Source organism: Rattus norvegicus, chromosome 10 (genome assembly GCF_036323735.1).
Source record: "Rattus norvegicus strain BN/NHsdMcwi chromosome 10, GRCr8, whole genome shotgun sequence".
Taxonomy (NCBI): domain Eukaryota; kingdom Metazoa; phylum Chordata; class Mammalia; order Rodentia; family Muridae; genus Rattus; species Rattus norvegicus.
This window is the reverse complement of record NC_086028.1, coordinates 83,047,995-83,066,537: the sequence shown is the minus strand read 5'-3', so window position 1 is coordinate 83,066,537 and position 18,543 is coordinate 83,047,995. Positions and strand designations below refer to the sequence as shown.

Sequence of the window (18,543 nt, the reverse complement as noted above, 5' to 3'; positions counted from 1 at the left end):
GGTGTGCTGCTGGAGGGCGCGAGGAGGCGCAGTGCCCCTTCCCCTCCCCCGCTCCCCGCCACCCCCAGCGGCCCTTTGTACCATCCGGCCACACGCGCGTACCCGTGTCGCGCGCGCTCCCGCCCGCAGTGACACACCCGCGCCGGCCGCACGCGCGCACTCGCGCGCACACACACACACAGAGACACACTCGCTCTCGCACACTCGGTGACACGCCCGCGCGCGCGCGCACCCACACGCCCGGCCGCCGGCGCCCTCCCAAGCTGGTCCACCCCGGCGGGGCCCGCGCCCCCGGCCCGCCCGCCTGGCACCGCGCCCCGGGGCTGGGGCCGAGCGAGGAGCCCGCGAGGCGGCGAGAGGGCGAGCGCCAGGCAGGCCGGCCCGGGGCCCCCGCCCCCCGCGCCCCCGCCCGATGGGGAACGCTCCGTCCCAAGGCATGTCCCTGTCTCTCTCCTCCCTAATGTGCCTCCATGCTTAAGTGGAAGGTATTTCTGTTTTCTTTGTGTGTTTTCCCCTCGGCCGGGGGCGGGGGCGGCGGCCGGGCCGGGGAGGCGGCGGCCGGCCGGGCGAGGGATGCTCCAGGCGCAGGTGTTGCGGGGGGCAGGGGACCGCTGCGCGCCCGGCTGGGGCGGACCAGGGAGGGAGAGTGCAGAGAGCCGAAAGGGTCTGGAGCCGGCGAAGCTGGGAACCCGGCGGGAAGGGCCTCGCGGTGCCCGGGGGGGAGGGGACCTGGGGTTACAATGTAAGGGGGAGGGGTGGGTGAAGGGGGATGGCGAAGGGAGTCGGGGGGGGGAGGGGAGGGATCCATGCGAGGTGAAGCCAGGGATGCTGAAGGGGGAAGGGACAAGAAATGAAGGCAAGAGAATCACATCCCCTCCTCTGCTCTCAGAATGGGGTGCAGGCGCTGGGCTGGTAGTGCTGGACCCTTCGCCCCAGTCCCCCCGGGAAGCAAGGGACCGAGAGCGCTCTGGGTTTGGCTGTGTTGCCAGGATACAAGGCTTCATTCTACACCCCACCCCCTGCACCTCGAGGCCCTAGCCCTGGAGACCTCCTAGCCTCCACAGGAGTTGCAGAAACTGGGGACCTGCTCCCCGCTCGCCGGGCGGGTAGGGAGGGCCCTGGAGAGGGAGGGACCGAAGGAGGGGCTTCTGGATCTTAAACCCTCCCCTTGCAGAGGCAAGGGGTAAAGGAGGGCGCCCCCAGCTGGGTAGGGCGTCCGGGGTGATGTGGAGGTGGGGACTGCAGGGGGCTGGAAAAGTAGAGGGGCGGGGCTGGGGAGGGGACTCGCCGTGGCCCCCCCTCCCCTCCCACGCACCCCCCTGCTACGTCAGAAGCTCCCGGGCCAGCTCCGAGTCCTGTCGGTGGGGGCAGCAGGATGCTGGTGGCAGTAGAGGGGGCCGGCCGGGTGCCTCCGCAGCTCAACTGGCAGGGCCCTGTGGGGCGTGTGTGGCTGCTGGTGCGCGCCCCCAGCCCCACGCCTCCCCATGCAGCCCTGGCAGTGCCTCCGGCGCTTTGCCCTGGCCTGGTGGGAGAGGACCGCCGAGGGTCGCGCCCGTTCTCCCAGGGAGGAGGTTGGACCGAGGGACCCTGGGGGCCGAGGGGAGCCAGGTGAGCCGGATCAGCAGTGCAAACCAGGAGAACTGAAACTGCCTTTTCTAGCGGCTCTCAAATGTTGCCAGGTCTGGTGATTCTGCAGACCTCAGCTTTGAGAAGTGGGGTCTTCAGTTGGGGCTTTCAGGCGGCAGCCTCTCAGAAGGTGTTTGGGATAAAGGTGGGAAGTGGAGAAACTGCAGACATCAGTTGTAGAGAGGGCTCTGGCTGCTCCTTTGGGTGGTGTTCGTGCCCTTTGGGATGGGGTGATAAGATACCTTCCTCTACTCTGGTCATCTTTGGTCTGGGTGACCTTGAGCCAATTGCTTGGCTAAGCCTGTGCCTCAGTTTCTCATTCCTTTCGCTGTCTCTGTGGCTGGTCTTTCAAATGATGATGTCTCTGATGGAGCGAGTCGCTGTGGAGATGAGAGATGTCGTCTCTGGTGGCAGCTGGGATGGTGGCTTCTAGTATGGCTGGTGTGTGTTTATAACTGGGGGGCCACTGTGGCATCTGGATTTGGCTGATTGTGGCCGGTGTGGGGTCACTCTGGATAAATGATCAGGGTGGTATGGCAGAAGGAATACTCTTGGTAGGCTGAGAGTTGGAATAATGACAGCCTGGTATAGAAGCAAGGGTGAGTGAGGGCTGTGGACATAAGGGGAGGGGGCTCCCCTACCCACTCCAAGGCTGCCTGGTACCCAGACACCATTGGCGGTGAGTGCAAAGGCTTTGCCCTGGCTTCCTGCCACTCTGCCTTGGGGACAAGAGGGTCTTTGTCCGATGCTGCCCCCCAGTCCTGCATTCTTCCTTCCTTTGAGGCTAGTCAGCCACCAACGACCCCAGGGCAGAGGTTCGGGTGCATCTAGAAGAAACAAATGTAGCCTCAGGCGGGGAGCAGGGAGAGCAACCTCACTAGGGTTAGGGTCCCTGGAACAAGCTCTCAGAGACATGCCCCCATTTCAGCCTTTCGCCCGCCCCTTTGCTTACCTTCCCACTGAGCAGAGGAGGTGGGGGGCTCCCTGGCCTTACTTATATAGCCTCGTAAAGGTGAATGGTCATCTACCAGATGCACAGTCCCTTTGAGTCCCCCTCCCCCCCACCTGTCCAGGGACCCACCCAAGAAAAGGGTTTAATTAGAACCATTGATTCCTTTTTGGCTGCGGGCATCGATCTCCTCGGTGTGGTCAGAGCAGTGGCTGGGGGCAGTGGTGGCACAGCTGCTGTCTGCCAGTGCTAACCTTGGCATTCTCTGCCAAACCCCAGCCCTGGAAGTGCTGAGTAGGGTTAGGGCTGGGCTTTTTGAAGCTCCCCACCTCCACTCCAGATCAACTCCGCTGAGGGCTGAAACAGTTAGGGACTGTGTCAGGTTAGAGGAAGGGTGACCACATAAAATGACCTCTTTCACCGAGCTGGGGGGCACAGCAAGAAGCAGTGGTGGTTGGGCGCGTCCATCCTAATTAGAGGAAGTCGGGAGGAATGGAGTGTCCAGGCAGGTCAGGGACGGAGGGAAAATCGAGGGCTGGCTGTAAAAGTATCTCTTTCGAGGAATTCTGAGCACTTATCTCTCAGCCCTGGCAAGGAGATTGTTTTCCTCCTTCATTTATGTCGTCCAGCCTTGATAGGGACAGGGCCTGCCTGCCTAGATGCCGGGCTAGTCCAGGTCTGGCCTGGCTCTCTGACCCCGTGGCCCCTGCCTATTTGGAAGGCGCTGAGGGTGAGGCGTCTGGCGTCTGTGGCTCAGGTCCCTGGAGTTGGGGGCCCTGGCTTGCGCTTGCTGTGGGTGGGCCTGAGCAGGTGCAGTTTCAATGAGGCACTCAGGGGCTCTTTGAAGACTCCTTCTCTGGCTTCCCAGGGCCCATTTGAGCAAAGATAATAAAAATCTGGCCGTCAGCGGGTTTGAGGGCTGCGCTTGCCTCCTCTTCTTTCATTCCCAGCTCTGAAAAGCTGAGATGAAGGGTTTGGATCTGGCTGGAAAGCAGCTCCTGCCCCAAGGGAGAGAGGGAGGGAGGGAGGGAGGGAGGGAGGGAGGGCCGACTTCTTGGCAGCCAGTGATGGGCAGAGGGATAAGAGGCATGGTCTCCAACCCCTGCTAACATGACACTTCAGTGTCAGGACTCCATACCCAGTACCCAGGTGATAGCGGAGTTCCTCAGGCCCCCAGAGCATCCTTCTCTGCCCTGTTGTTCCACAAAGTTCTTCTGGTCACTTCAGGTGTCCTCTCTGCCAGTCTTCCACTTCACTCCCTCCCCTCCCGCACCCCCTCCCTGCCGCTGCCCCGCTGCCCGGCTGCCAGTGTCCCCACTCCTCTTGCTCTCTCTGGCGGCCCCTCCCCGCGGTCTGTCTTCTCTGCACTAGCAGCAATCCTGCTTTCTAGGGCTGCTGAGAGGAGCCGCCACAGAGCAGCCTTAGCCGCAGCCTCAGCAGGGATGGGCCAGCTGACTATTATGGGCTGTCAGGTGCCATCACAGTCAGAGTGCGGGCTGGAGGGGCTGCTGTGCATTTAAGAGCACACTCAAGGATGCACTTGTGTGTGTGTGTGTGTGTGTGTGTGTGTGTGTGTGTGTTGCCAGGCTCCTCCCATACTACCTCGGGCACCTCACCTTGACTTTGAGTTCTCCATACCCTGCCACACACTTCAGTTACCTTCTGGCTTTCGACTTCCCAACAGATTCTTTTTCTCTTTTTTTCTTCCTTCCTTCCTTTCTTTTTCTTTCCCCAGCCCTTCTGGTCCTTGATTCCCTAACGGAACTCTGTCATGCATCTGCCTCTCATCTCATGCCCATCAGACAGACTACCTCCAGGCTCCAGAGAGGCAAGAGGGATCCAGGAAGCTGCTGGGCTCTGTGCCAGGCCCTGGCCACTCTCCTCTGGTTAACCCTCCAGATGACAGATGACCATTAGAAACTATACTGAGCCTGGAGCCCTGCACTGATCCTGCCTCAGGCCTGAATGTCTGTGTGACCTTGAGCAAGTCCCTTCCCTAGCCTCCTTTCTCACCTGAAGCGAGGGGGCGGGGCTGGATGATCTCCAAGGTCTCTTCTGACATTCCTTCGGTGTTGTGTCTCTCTTGTGGGTGATTTGCATATGCTTTGCATATATTAATAGCGCCTTCTTGCCGAGAGAAGGACACCACCCACATGGGACCCAGAGTCCCGCCCATCTTTCCAGTTCCCCTCACCCATTGGCCCAATTCCCAAGGCTCCAGCGTCTTAGAGGGTGGGAGCTAAGCACCAGAGAAGGTTGGGTCTGGCCCCTGCCTCTCCAGTGTCCCCAGGCTGTGTGGCCTTTGGTGGGTGGGATCCTGCAGGACCAGGGATTAGGGTGTGAGTTCTCTAGAACACTTGTACCGGTTTGGTGCCTCAGGCTGCTTGGGCTTCAGTTCAGGCCACAGTACACAGTGAAGCCTCTTACTCTTGACCAGGCTCCTGGACTTTGGGAATGAGGGCTGGAACTTGAGCCTCAGACATAGAGGCCAGGAGAGAATAAGTTATTTCCCATCTAGCCTTAAACCTTCTATGTGTGTATATGTGTTCGAGATTGTGTGTGTGTGTGTGTGTGTGTGTGTGTTCATGCGTGTGTGCTGGTATGTGCATTCGTATGTTCGTGTGTGTGCATATATGTTTGTTTCTGGGCACGTGTATGGTGTGTGTGTGTGTGTGTGTGTAGAACTCCAGAGGTCCAGGTCTGCCCTCCTGATCTAAAGGTGTTTTTCTTCAGGCTCTCCTGCCTCCTTGCCACCCATGTGTACTCTATACCTGGCACAGGGCAGAGCACAGGCCCCTGGCCCTTAGTCCTTCTGTGACATCTTTCAAATAAAAGTTCCCTGTAACCTGGGGCAAGACTGGGATAAAGGCTGGTGGCCTAGAGGAGGCAGTTTGAGACCACTGAGTCATGACAATAACCTCTGAAGGACAGGACAGAAATGAACTCCACTAAGGACTGGAGGGCTGGTTGGGGTGGTGGAATAGAGTGAGTGGGGATAGGGTTAGCTTTAGTTTTAGGGAAGCACTATCCAATAGGGTGGGACAACAGATGAAAGCCTACAGCACAGTGCCTGACTTATGATAAGCAGACGGGGAGGGGGAGGGGGTATCTAGGGAGGGGCAGAGACTGGCAGCCCAAGGCTGGGGCTTTGAAGAGGATGTGGTTCAACATTTCCTAGAAGAGCTCTTCTCCTATATTCAGGCTGCTACATCTGCCCCTCTTCCCCCATGTGCAAACCGGGCGTAGGGCCAGCTACCAGGACACCCTGCCCTGGTCTTCAGTGCTGGCACGGGCAGTCGGCAGGGTGTGGAGGCTGGAAGTCTGCTGTGCTCCCCGCTCCTTGTCTGTGCCTAGGACAGCTTGGGAGGAAGCGAGCCCGAGCCCACGCTGCAGCAGCAGCAGGAATGGAGGTCAGATAGAAACACTTTCCAGTGTACAAGGGGCCTGACGGGTGGGAGTGAAAGCTAGTATAACAGCTAGGGAACTAGCTGGTCAGCATGGCACTGCCCACCCCAAGGAGCCAATTCTTTTTTTTTTTTTCTGGAGCTGGGGACCGAACCCAGGGCCTTGGGCTTGCTAGGCAAATGCTCTACCACTGAGCTAAATCCCCAACCCCCCAAGGAGCCAATTCTCAAGGGAGACAGAGGGCCCTGCATTGTGGAACAAAGGCAACAAGGAGGAATCTTTTGTTCCCTAGGACAAAGATAAAGTGCACTTTAAAGAACTCAGACTGGTGTCTCTTTCATTGCTGTGTGACCTTGGCAACTATGTTGCCCTCTCTGGTCTTCAGTGTCCGTGATATAAGTAAAGAAGTTGGACATGGAGGGTCCCTGTCAGTTGTCTAAAGTTCTCCCCACCTCCTTTCCCCCTGAGATATGAAATGCCTTGTCACATGAAGGGGAGGAGGAATGTTTTCCAGCTTCAGCTGAGCCAGGAGAAATGGCGGAAGGCCAAACATTTGAGCACACGCACATGCACACACGAGCGGCTCACAGCGAGCGGCTCACAGCGAGCGGCTCCCCACTCCCTGACTGAGTTATACCTTGCCTGCATCTATTCTCCTGCCTGCGAGATGGAACCGGCGGCTGGAAGCCTCTGCTAGCCGTGCACTCCATTCTGTTGAACCATGATCCAGCCCGTGTTTCTCCTCATGCTGAGGGTCCAGTAGGTGGTGGGGCTTCAGCCACCACTCGCAGGTTTCCAGAGAACTGTGGCCAGCAGGCTTGGCTGCCTGCAAGACCTGGGATGGAATATCCCAAGCCAGGAGAGAAGTTGTGTTCCTTGGGTCTCATTGCTGAGGACCCCAGACCCTCAACAAGCCTTAAGTCCGCAGGGAGGCCCCAGTTTGAGAGCCTGGGGTGTGTGTGTGTGTGGAACATCCTTATCCCGTGTTCCCCCACCTCGGTCTCCTGATAACTGTGGAATGGCGGGTGTCCCTGCCGCCTCCAGATACCAGCTAAGAAAGTGTCCACGGTTCCTAATAGCCCTTGCAGGCATAGCCCCTCACTACTAACCCCAGGCCTGGTTCTCCATAGCCTAGGACTCCTGGTGTGTCGAATAGGAAGGGGCCTTTGAGGGACTCTCCTCTGCTGCTGCTAGATCAGGAGGGCCAGGAAAGGGGCTCTTAGAGAGTTAAAGTCACCAACAGTGGAAGCTCAGGAAACCCTGAACCCTGTCTTGAACCCAATAACCCAGGGTCAGTCCCTAGGGTGAGGCAAGGAGACTGAAAAAAACAAAACAAAACCTTTACTGAAGCATGTAATGGACTGAGGTTAGACTTCAGGAAGGACTTCCCAAATATTGAGCAAAGGAAGGCTGGATGGGATGTGGTCCTGGCTGCAGCCCAGCTCTAGAGTTGGGTGGTCTCAACAGGGACACTCACTGGGGAACATCGCTTCACTTCCTTGAGGTATTTATGGTGGCTGTCTTGCAGAGGGGACACCCAGATTCAGTGAGAGAATTCAGGCAGATTTGGAAAAGATTCTACAAGAAACCTTGAAGCTTCTGAGGTCCATTGCTTCTTCACCCATCCCAGAGGGCTGGGCTCTGGGGAGGGTGGTGAGAGGGCACTAGAGAGGTGGTTCAAACAGGAGTATAATAATTCCAGCACCAGGATTGGGGCTCCGAGGTTCAAGGTCATGCTGGTCCATTCGAGGTCTCAGGGACAAACAAAAGGAGTGGAGAGATGCCTCACCCTTAGTCAATCTGTCTATCTGCACACCATCCCCATGCAGGGCGCCCTGGGGTGCTGGATTCCTGATTCATTCTTGCTTCCTTTCTCAGTAGTCTGCCCACATCTGGGCACAGCAGCTGTTTCTCCCCAGGGTGTCTCTTGGTTGGGTAATCGGTGGGAAAATTGGAACCGTGAGATTGGCAGTGCTTGCCGCGAGGATGTGCTTGGGCTCCCAAGTGAGGGCTGAGCCCACATTGCAGGCAGGCAGGGACTCTGTAACTCAGACCCCGTGGTGGGAAAAGTGGTGGTATCTGTGACACGGCGCAGGGTAGAGTAAGGAAGAACTTCCGTGTAGGCTGAGAGAGGTGTGTATGGGGGACCTGTGGGGACCTTGCCGTGGCTAGCCAAAGGGCCTCAGGCAGGTATGGTGAGGTGGGTTTTCCCCACAGGAAGGTGAACACTTGTAGGACCTTCCTGGCTAGGGTGGGGGTGGGGCTGACAGATCGAGGGGAGGTTTTTTGGAGCTGCGGAAAGGGTGGTCAGCAGTGATGCAGGTCCTCTGACCCTGACCCTATTCCTGCCCCAAATAGGAGACCTGAACAGGAGAAGCTGTTGGCCCCCACAGATGCTGCATTTGGGGTCTGAAATGGGGACCCCAGCCAAGAGTCTGCTCCCCATGCTCAGAAAGAGAACCAGGACTGTCTGTCTGTCTAGGGGCCCCAACTCTGGGGCCCCCATGTTTTCCGTGTTGGTGCTGTCTGTCCTCCTGTCTGTCCCCAAGTGATGTCTTTGTCCTCTTACCCTCTGCCCTTCCTCTAATCCCCGGTCTTTACCCTGCGAGGAGCTCCCCCACACTCTGGCGACCTCAGAAGGGACAGCTCCCAAGACCCTGGCTTGCTGTTCCCACCCCCTGGCCCAGCCCTCCTGCCCCTGGCTCATTCAGATCATTTATTGGTTTCCTCCTTTCCTGTCCCTCACCCAGGGCTCCAGCGAGCGGCGGGAGGGAAGCCGGCAGGACTCTGCTCCCTCTGTTTAAAGTCTCCAGGTTAGTAAGCCAGGAGGGAGCCCACCACGGCCACCTAGTCAGCGCCCTCCCCTGCCTGCAATGGATCACAATGAGCCACCCCGGGAGGGCTGTGGGGGAGGGGGGTCGGCATAGGTCAGGGGGATGGCATGGCGGATCCCCATGCTGGGGAGGGCTCCTTGCCTGGCAAATATGTGTCTGTGTGCATGTGAGTGTGCGTGTGCAAGCACGCAGGCATGTACGTAGGTGTGTGTCCGAGTGGGCTGGGTGTGGGATAGAGGCCGGTCACCTCTGCCAAGGGATGAGGCCCCAGGGTCTCTGCTGTGGGTGGGTGGTGGGGTGGGAGCTGGGTCAGATGACCCCAGTTGCCTTATCCCTCAGTGTCCACTTCACTATGGAGAGCCACCAAGCCTGCTCAGGCTCCCGAGGGCTTGAGAGGGAGACTCATGCCTGACCACCCTGCCTGTCCAGTGTTGTGTCTGGGAGTGGTGGCTCGGGGATGGGTCACACTGCATCCTAGGGTAGGTGCCATGTCACGGAGCAGCAAGAGGGGGCATGTGTCCCCAACCCCACCAAGGTGATATATCGTATCCAATGACACATTGGCGTGGCCTGGTAATGCTGGAAGCTCCTCCTACCCATCCTGTAGAGTGCCCTGTCACCCTGGGGCTCAAGCAAACTGTGACTCAGACTCCAATTCCCTGGCCTTGGACTCTTAGGCGCCCTTATGGAACTAGGCTAGGACAGCCCTCTGCCCTCTTCTGTGCCCAGGGCTAGCAACTCAGAGCACTGAAGGCCAGGGTGGCTTGACTTCAAATCCCCATCTCAGCCATTGTAGCCATGTGGCCTCAGACAAACTGATTTCTTTCTCTGAGCCTCAATGTTCGCATCAGGGGGAGAATTCGTGTGGGGCAGGCTGTGAAGAGGGACAGGCTCTGGGGCTCTGGCCTGAGCAGGGTGCTTTCTAAGTGGCGTCTCTTTGGGCTTCTGCCCTAGGGCTGGCTGTGCCTAGGTGCTGTGTGGTGCTGTCCACCTATGCTGGAGTGAGGGACAGCAGAGCCCATCTTTGTCCTCTGTCCCCCTTGATCCCCAACCCAGGCGGGCAGTGGGGGGAGGCAGCCCTCCTCACTGCTGCGGCTGGCGCCGCCGTCTTGATGGCTTTTTAATAACTTTGCTCTGAGACAATCTGCGGAGAGCTCGTTTGTCTGCCTCTTAATTAAAATTACCGTTTTCCTAAAAGAGCAGCCATGTTCCTGCCCTCCCCCAACCTCAGCTCCTATCTGAGAAGGTGGGGAGGAGCTGGCACTGCAGAGTGGGCTGGTCCTCCCTGGACCCTCTCTGGTGAGGAGGGCCAGGCCTCACCCTGACAGATTTCAGTGGGCTGAGGCAGAGGTTGAACCTGTGGGAGGAAGCCTGCTGTAGCAGAGGGACCAACGGTTCTTTTTCACTGACCTGCTTCTGAAATGCTCCCAGTAACGGGGAGCTCACTACCTCTTTGAGACTTAAGGTGTATGAGCCCTGTCTTGCTTCGCTCTGAAATGGAAGATGTGGATGGGTCTTAGAACGGACGAAGGCATTGTTAAATGCTAAGGAGAGGGAGCCAGGGCAGTGGGGGTGGACTCAGTCCCTACAACTGGCTGTGTGTTTCCCCCCAACCCCCCTGGGCAGGGGAGAACTCAGAGGACAAGGGAATGGAGTGTGGGGACAGTTAATCACAGCATGGCTGGTACAGTGACACTGCTAGCTTCCTGTGGTTTGTGGTACACTGTGAGAAGTGTGAGGACTTACAGCCTCTGTGACATAATCCTATGGTTCTCTTCTCCTCTGCTGGCCCCAGAGTAACACGGAAGATGCTGCCTTTTGGGGGGGGGGCACGGCAGCTATGACAGGAAATCGTGTGAGATGCCCGTCAGGCAGATGGCTCCAGGCTGCATCCCTGCCTCTCCTCTCCTTGGTGCCCAGGGCCCCAGGGCTCCGAACTCTGCCCTCCTCCCAAAGCCTGTCTTGGGTCTAGCCTCAGTATCTCTTGTCTGGGCTGTAGGGGAGGCTGTCCACTCACTTTCTGCAGGGCCATTCCCTGGTAGTTCTGGATCTTGAAAACTGACATCATCATTCCTCTGCTGTGTGTTTTCACTGTGTCCTGGTGGAGGTGTAACCAGTTCCACAAGGCCTGGTTTTCCGCTCTATAGACTGGGTCCTCTGTGGCTCCACTTCTGGGACTGTGTCTGGTGTCTATATGGTCATGTAGTCAATCAACAAACAGCACAGGGCTACTGCGTGCCAGGCAGTGTGGAGGTGCCAGGGTATATAAAATAGTTCAGCAGGACAAATGCAGACTTCTTTTGTGACCTCTTCTCTTGGTCAGGATGTCTGAGTAGGAGGGAGACCAACCGGGATAGCAGTGACAACCCTGCTATGGGATATGTACTGATCACTGTGGGGAAATGGCCCTTCTCCAGAACCTCCCCCTCCCCCACTGCCTCTGTCCCATCCCAGCCACCCGAGATGGCAGAGTGGTGACAGGTGCCGAGCTACAGAGATGACAGCACTGCTCATTCCCCCATAATTACCGTCTGATGAGACGCCAGAATTAGCCACCGCGTGAGCACGGGCATCAGATGCGGGCACAGTGCGGGAAGTGGCTGGGGGCAGGGAGCTGAACCTCTCTCCTTTGGAGCCCTGGGGCACTGGGCAGCAGGGCAGGCACAGCACCTAAGAGAGGGAAATGGGCCATAAGGAGGAGGTGCTGTGTGGTTAATGTGCCCAGAGGTCCAGTGGTTTGTGGTTTCCCAGTCCTCGAAGTGATGCGTCCTGGAAATGACTGGCATCTGGACAGGGCTGCTGGGGCCCTGGGCCACTAACCAGAGACCTACGGGTAGACTCTGAACACAGGCGATGTGCACCCTGGTTCTCCCCTGCTGGGCTGTGCAGAGCAGTTGAGAGCCAGGACCAGGCCCTGAGGCAGATGGATGATGGCCTGGGAGGAACGTGAGGGAGCGTGTGGGGCACCTGAGGCCCAAGATGAGGCTATGTGGGCGGCAGGGAGATGACACACTGGTCACCAAGCTGGGCTGCTCCAGTCCTGGGCAGCCTCATGAGCCGAGTGTTTTTGTGGCAGGGCAGAGGAGGTCATCTGGTACATTCCTAAGAACCTTGTCTGAATTACTGGAGTTCTGAAGGACACCGGCTGGGGAAGGCAGTGAACACCAGGGGGATTGCTCTGTCAAGGCCAGGGCAGTTGGGAACTGGAAGGCAGACCATAGAGGGAGGATCTGTCCCAACCAGGAAGGTATTGGCATGGCTGCCTCCCTCATCCCCCAAAGGAGAGGTGCCCTGTGAGAGTCCAGCCTCTCCTCTCAGGTCACTCAGGATGAAGGAGTCCACATAGAGCCCACTTTGCTCTGGTGAGGTCTCCATTCTCAGAAGCATCGAGTCCCAGCTCCTGTCACAGCCTGGGGCTTGGTGGGGATTGAAAAGTGGGAGACCCCTTTCCAGCGTGGGATCTGGGCTTCTCGGCTGGTCTGCCGGTTTCCCACCCTTTTATCCCTCATTCCATCCCCGGAGACCAGGAGGACGGACAGTGGGCAGGAGGATTGAGAGCTGGACAGATGGGGACTTGGGGCTCAGCAGTGGAGGGCGCTGGGAAAGAGCAGTGAGAATCTCGCCTCTGAGAGTTGGTGCCTTCACGCATCCATGCCCACCTTGGGCAAAGTGACCCTTCCTGGGCTTCAGTTTCCTGACCTGTACAGAAAGCAGCTGCACAGGGCTACTGTGAGGGCTAAGTGAGTCATAGCTGCCATTGGCCTTTGAAGTGTCATGCCTGAGGCTACCCAGGGACAAGGCTCTGGTCCATGATGGCATCCCTGCATTCCAGGCAACCCACTGGCTGGTTTTCTCTCTTCCCTCCCTCCCCCTTCTTCCCCCTCCCCCTCCCTCCTTCCTTCCCTCCCTCCCTCCTTCTCTTTCCCTCCTTCATTCCCTCCCTCCCTCCTTCCCTCCCTCCCTCTCTCCCTCCCTTACACTGAGGATGGAGCCCAGGGCTTTGCACACACTAGACACACACATGCTACCATAGCCTTCTTTCCCTGTTTGTTGTTTGAAACGGTTAGAGTTACTCAGGCTGGCCTTGAACTCTCTCTGCAGCACAGGCAGCTCTTGTCTTGTGACCCTCTCTGTCAGCCTCCTGAGTAGCTTGGATGCTTTCACCTTTAGGCTCAGCTTGTTTTCCCTTTGGTAGTGCTGGGTGTAGAGCCCAGCATGCAGCTATGCCTCAAGCTCCAACCCAGTTTCACTCTCTTTACTCAAGGGGACCGAGCAGACACAGAGGGAACCCTGCAGGTTTTAGCAGATGCCAGGGGCTTGCTTCTTCCTTCCAGCCTGCACTGGCCTCTCCCAAGTTCTGCCCTAGTGGGAGGATTCAGGCTGAACAACAGGGAGAACTTCCCCTGGGAGCATGTGGTCAGACTCACTTGTAACCCTGGCTGCTGTGGTCCTCTGGGTGCAGGGGGTCATGGGGTATGGGGGCCACAGAATGCAGGGGGCTAGAGTGATCTACTCTGGAGGGAGGGCTAGCTGTGCCAGCTGTTAGGCTGCTGAGACACTGGATGACGGTGTACCTCGGAGGGGAGGCTAAGCCTCTGTAGAAACAGAAGTACTCCAGGAAAGTACCCGGCTTTGCCTCATTGGTTCCAAGTGGCCATCAGAGTCAGGGATTTGGGGGCCTAGCTTCAAACAGATCAGACACTTGGAGGTTCTGCATAGACAATTCTGCACTGGTGGTTTTGCCTGCACATCTGTGAGGTTGTCTGCACAGACAGTTATGAGCTGCTAATTTACTGGGATTTGAACCTCTGGAAGAGCAGTCAATGCTCTTCACTGCTGAGCCATCTCTCCAGCCCTGGTTTGGTTTGGTCTTTGAGACAGGGTCTCACGCACTTCAGGCTGGCCTGAGACTCTATGTAGCCAAGGATCCCGACCTTCCTGTCTGCACCTCTCCTGAGTACTGTGACCACAGACATCTGCCACCAGCCATCGGGCTGGCATCCTCCACTGACTTTCCCACCAAGCTGGAGCTGCACTGCTCTGACCCAGAGGCAGGACAGTCTCTTTGGGGACTCAGGCACCAGTGCCATGTGTCACCACAGCCTGGTTAGGACCTGTGTGTCCTTTTGCATGGCAATGCCTATGGAGTGTGCAGAAAGTTGTTGGGGGTTGGGCTGAAGCTAGGGTGGGGGTGAGGTAGTACTGGGTCACACAGGCATGGTGACAGGTGCATGGGGTGATGGCCCAAGATGAACACCCACTGTGGAGCAGACTGGGGTCTCTCTGTCCTGTAGATGTTGCCTCTGTCCACACCTGCTGCCGCCAAGGTGGTGTGCCCTGGGTAGACATATTTGAGGAGAGGGGACTCTGGCTATCTCTAAGTTGGGAGGTTTGGTTACTCCTTCCCCCTCCCTCCCCCTCCCCCTCCCTCTCCTCCCTCCCTCCCTTTCTTTCTTCTCCTCCCTCCTCTCTCCCTCTCCCTGGGCTGCTGCTTTCCTCTCTGGCTGCCTCTCCAAGGAGATGAGGAGCTGACAGGACACCTTCCCTGGGCACATGAGCAGCGGTGACGCCATGCAAGCAGGGGCTCGCTTATTAACTTGTTAACATTGTTCCGTGTGTGGGCCCACGCCAGGGCTGTTGCAGCCTTTCCAGTCCCCACTTCAGTCGGGAGGGGGTGACTGCTCCTTCCCCTCAATGTCCACCTCCCCTTTTCCAGGGAAGCCAATTAGTCAAGCCTTCATTAAAAGTGAAAAAGCAGAGAAAAACCTAGAGCCCCAATCTGACAGCTAGCGAGAGACAGTGAGGTCAGGGGTAGAGGCCAGGGGAAGAACACAGCCTCCACTCACCCCATGGCCCCAAGTCCGTGTGCAGGGTATAGCTTGAGCACCTGTCTGTCTGTGATGAGGGTTTTTTTGTTTTTGTTTTTGAACAGAGGACTGAGGTCTGCAGAGACAGACGCCTGACCTCCTCAAGGTCGTAATAACAGCTACTGGCAGGGCCGGGTTTGAGCAGAGCTTTCTTAGCTGTAGATTCAGTGATTTTTTTTTTTTTCTGGTAATGCCACAGTTTTGCCTGCTGTGTGTGGGAGGGAGGAACACGGACCAGAGGGAGGGCTGCGCGTTTGAGATTTTGATTTGTGGCTCATTTGGAAATGGGAATCATGTGTGAGTGCGTGCTTGGGTTGTGGTGAGACAAGCTTGATTTCCATATGTGAACCCCTCCCGGGCTGGGCTGGGGAGCTGGGGTCAGGCTAGGCTGTGACCCCCTAGCTTGTGTCTTTGGGCCTGGATACTGCTGTGTTGTGAGATTTGAGTGAATTTGTTAGCTTTCATGCCTCTGGGACTCCCGCAGCTGGGGAGGGGCTCCCCTGGGAGTTGCTTTCTGGGAGGTGTCACGCTAGAATGAAGATGTCCTTGTCCCCCAAGGGCCACCCAGCACACTCGGGCTCTGCCTCTTCTGCCTTGGTCTCTGGTCTCTGCCTCAGTTTCCTTTCAGTGAAAGATGTTGGCTAAAATAACAACAGTGTTTGGACAGTTCTGCAGCCGAGCATCATGGGAGCCTCATTCCTCCCTGTCTAGGAGTTGAGCTGAGTAGGGTCCCACATGCCAGGGTTATTGAGCCCCATGTGCTGGCCTAGGTAAGCCAGTAGCTGTGTGTGAGCCAGGACTACAGAATGAATGTAGCGCCCCCTGTCAGGCTCGGTATGGCTGGCTCCTCCCAGACCCTCAGTCCCCTCTAGTCAGTCCTGAGTATCTTCAGGACCACCCAGTGTGTAGCTCGGCACCTCATGGAAAAAAGGCTTCTTAGTTGAAGGTGAAGACAAGGGCCCATCCTGAAGAGACCCTGAAGGCACCTAGGAGGCCCCTATCACTTGGGGAAGACAAGGCCTAAGTGCAGAGAAAGTCCCCTGCCGTGTGGAATGCCCACCTGGAGGCTGGAGTCCCAAGTGAGGCTGGGGGCTGTTTGGAATTGAGGTGGGCAAGCATCAGTTGTGCTCAGACTAAGGGTGGATGGCTGTTTCCACTCTGGGCTCATGACGGAGGACCCAGACAGCTAGCTGAGGTGGTGGGACTGTTCTTTTTAGTGTCTTCTACCCAGGAAGCATACACTGTGGAAAGCAATAGAAACTCCCACAGGGAGCTGAGGGAGGCCCAGGCCCCACCCCGCTGCTCCTTCTAGGCAGGTGAGCTCTCCCTCCACAGCCCTGAGGAGGTCCTTTAATTAGATTCCAACTCGTTTAACCAACTAAGTGGCCTTTGGTGGGTTTTAAATCTGCACAAATTGGTTTGTGTTTTTTGCCTGCGTAAGGTTGTGACTGGCAGGGCCCAGCGCCATCCTCTCGCTTCCTGGCTTCTTCTGGTGTCTTCCACCTCTTGGTCCATCCAAGCCTGAGTGCCCAGCTTCCTAGGAATGGACAAGAACACGGAGACACAGAGAACAGACTCTCCCTGTCCCTATCCCCAGAAGGGGACACCAGGGTGGCTCAGTCCCCGGCCCTCATATTCCCTGGCTGTCCCAGGAAGACATTGTGGCCTGCAGCTCTCCGATGTGGCCCTGTAGATAACTGAATGGGATGGGGAGGGGTCTAGGCTCTGTCAGCATCTGACAGACTCTTGCTTTGCCCACCTGGTTTCCCTGCCTGTAGAGCCCAGGAAGCTGAGGCCACCATGGCAATGCTAGACTCTGTGTGACCTCCTCTGTCTGTTATGGATCAAAGCTGGCCTTCCCCAGGGACTCAGTAATGAAAAATTGCTGTCACTTGTGACTGCCTCTGGAAGTCACCTTTATTGTCTAACCACCTCTACCATGTTTTCAGCTCCTTTCTCTCTCAGGTCTTCCTCTCATGGGATCCCTTCCTCCCTCCTCCTTGTCCTGCCTCTAGCCTGGATGAGGTTCTGTAAAGGTGACCTGACTTCTAGAGCAGGGCTGGGTTGGTCAAGCCTGGAGAGTTTCGGGGTGCAGTATGGAGGTCCCTGACTGGAAGCTGGGTGGGAACTCTTGTTTTAGTCTTCTGTGGAGCTTGTGTTCGTTCTCCCCACCCCCATGTCTGAGGCTCTTGTTAGAGTGACAGGGAGACTCAACAGGGCGCTGGGCATTAGCAATTTAGGGGGATATTACACAGGAATGTTTACAGAAAGGCAATTGCCTGGAAAATGACTTTGGTGGCTGTGGTATGGGGCGGAAAAGCTGGTTCTAGAAAACAGACACAGATGGGCATCTGCCTCTAGGACCCACAGACAGAGAGCAGGGTGAGGGGCAGAGAGCTCATAGGCCACTGCAAAGGCCTCCCCTGGGCAAGCAAGGGTGGGCATGGCTCTCAACCTTGGCATTTAAGAAGCGGATCTGGGCCTCTGGCCTTTGTCTTCTGGCCTTTGTCCTCTGACCTTTGTCATCTGACCTTTGTCCTCTGGTCTCTAGCTTCAAGTTCATCACTCTTTCAGACTGAAGCGGTACCAGCCAGATAAAGTCATCAGGCAGTATTGACTGTGGCAGCGCCTCAGGGCTGCTCCTGGGTGAAGTGGGCGCCTCTTACTCTGGCTATAGAGGGGACACCAGGAGTTCTGTTGCCTGCACATGTGTGTGTGTGCTTATGAGGAGGGTTCTGTGAGGTCTGAAGCAGGCCCTCTTCTTTTTTTGAAATCTCTGCCACTGTCCCCTATTGCCCTGACTGGTGGGGACAAGAGTTGCTGTCACATTGAGCATTTAGTCCTTCCTTTTGTGCTCTAGCTACTCTCAGGCCCCAGCTTCGGTCCATACCGTGGATTGAGAACACATGTGTCAGGTCAGGCCCCCTCGAATAGTCTCTTGGTGTCCATTAAAAAGGAGCTGGCTGTCTCGGAGTTTCTCAGAGCCCTTTCCTGTCACTTTCTGTCACAGCAGCTCTGATCCCCCCTATATTTTCTCTCCTTTGTCCCCCCTCCCACATTCTCTTCTGAAGATGATGTCATGTTCCAGCGCTGCCCAGCGACAGGCAGAGGACAGAGTAGATGGTGACATCTGGGGTAAAGACGCTAGGTGGGGATGAGAATGATGATTTTACAAGATGGTGTCACTGAGATGCTGGGATCTTAATTCTTCTAATGAGCTACAGTTATTTCATGTAAGAGAATTCAGTGGTGGGTAAAAATAAATCAGGCCCATAAATAAACTGGGGGTGGGGTTTGGAAGCCGCCGAACAAGTAACAATGTTTCTGTGAAGCACCTGCTCATTAATCACAGCCAGCCACTGGGGGGCGCCCACTGCTTCCCATCACCCCAGCAGGGCCACCTCCCCCTCCCCCAAGGTCCCTGCAGAGCTGAGGTGACAGAGGACCCCCTCTGCTTCTCCAGTCCTGGACATCTGCCCTCTGGCCTCCACTTTCCCATTTAAGAATCTTAGAGCCCGGGGTTGGGGATTTGGCTCAGTGGTAGAGCGCTTGCCTAGCAAGCACAAGGCCCTGGGTTCGGTCCCCAGCTCTTGGAAAAAAAAAAGAATCTTAGAGCCCAGTGTGGCAAGGCGTGTTTGTAATCCAGTACTTTGAGGCCAGCCTGGGCTACACCATGTGTTTGAGGCTAACCTCTGCTACAGGTGGAAAAGGTGCCTCAAAAAATCCAAAAGGGGGAGAAAAATAAGAGAGTCACAGTGGGCTTTGCACCGAAAGAGTCCTCGGAAAGAGGAGACCCTGCAGCCCCTCCTCCAGCTCTCTGGCTTCCCTCCTCCTGTCGGGCCACGCCTCCCATTAACAACCC

The 18,543-nt window shown here is 56.8% G+C and overlaps 1 protein-coding gene across 23 annotated transcripts in view; it reads left to right on the top strand.

The window, feature by feature from the left end:
- Window positions 1-178: 178 nt before the first annotated feature.
- The window catches only part of Srcin1 (SRC kinase signaling inhibitor 1), a 67,065-nt gene continuing 48,700 nt past the window's right edge, over window positions 179-18,543 (top strand). For 6 of the 23 annotated variants that reach the window (XM_063269714.1, XM_063269712.1, XM_063269709.1 and 3 more), the window contains exons 1-2: window positions 1,346-1,608; window positions 8,731-8,793. In XM_063269714.1, the coding sequence (XP_063125784.1) occupies window positions 1,485-1,608; window positions 8,731-8,793 (187 nt within the window). In that variant the 5' untranslated portion in view covers window positions 1,346-1,484. 23 annotated transcript variants of the gene reach the window in all.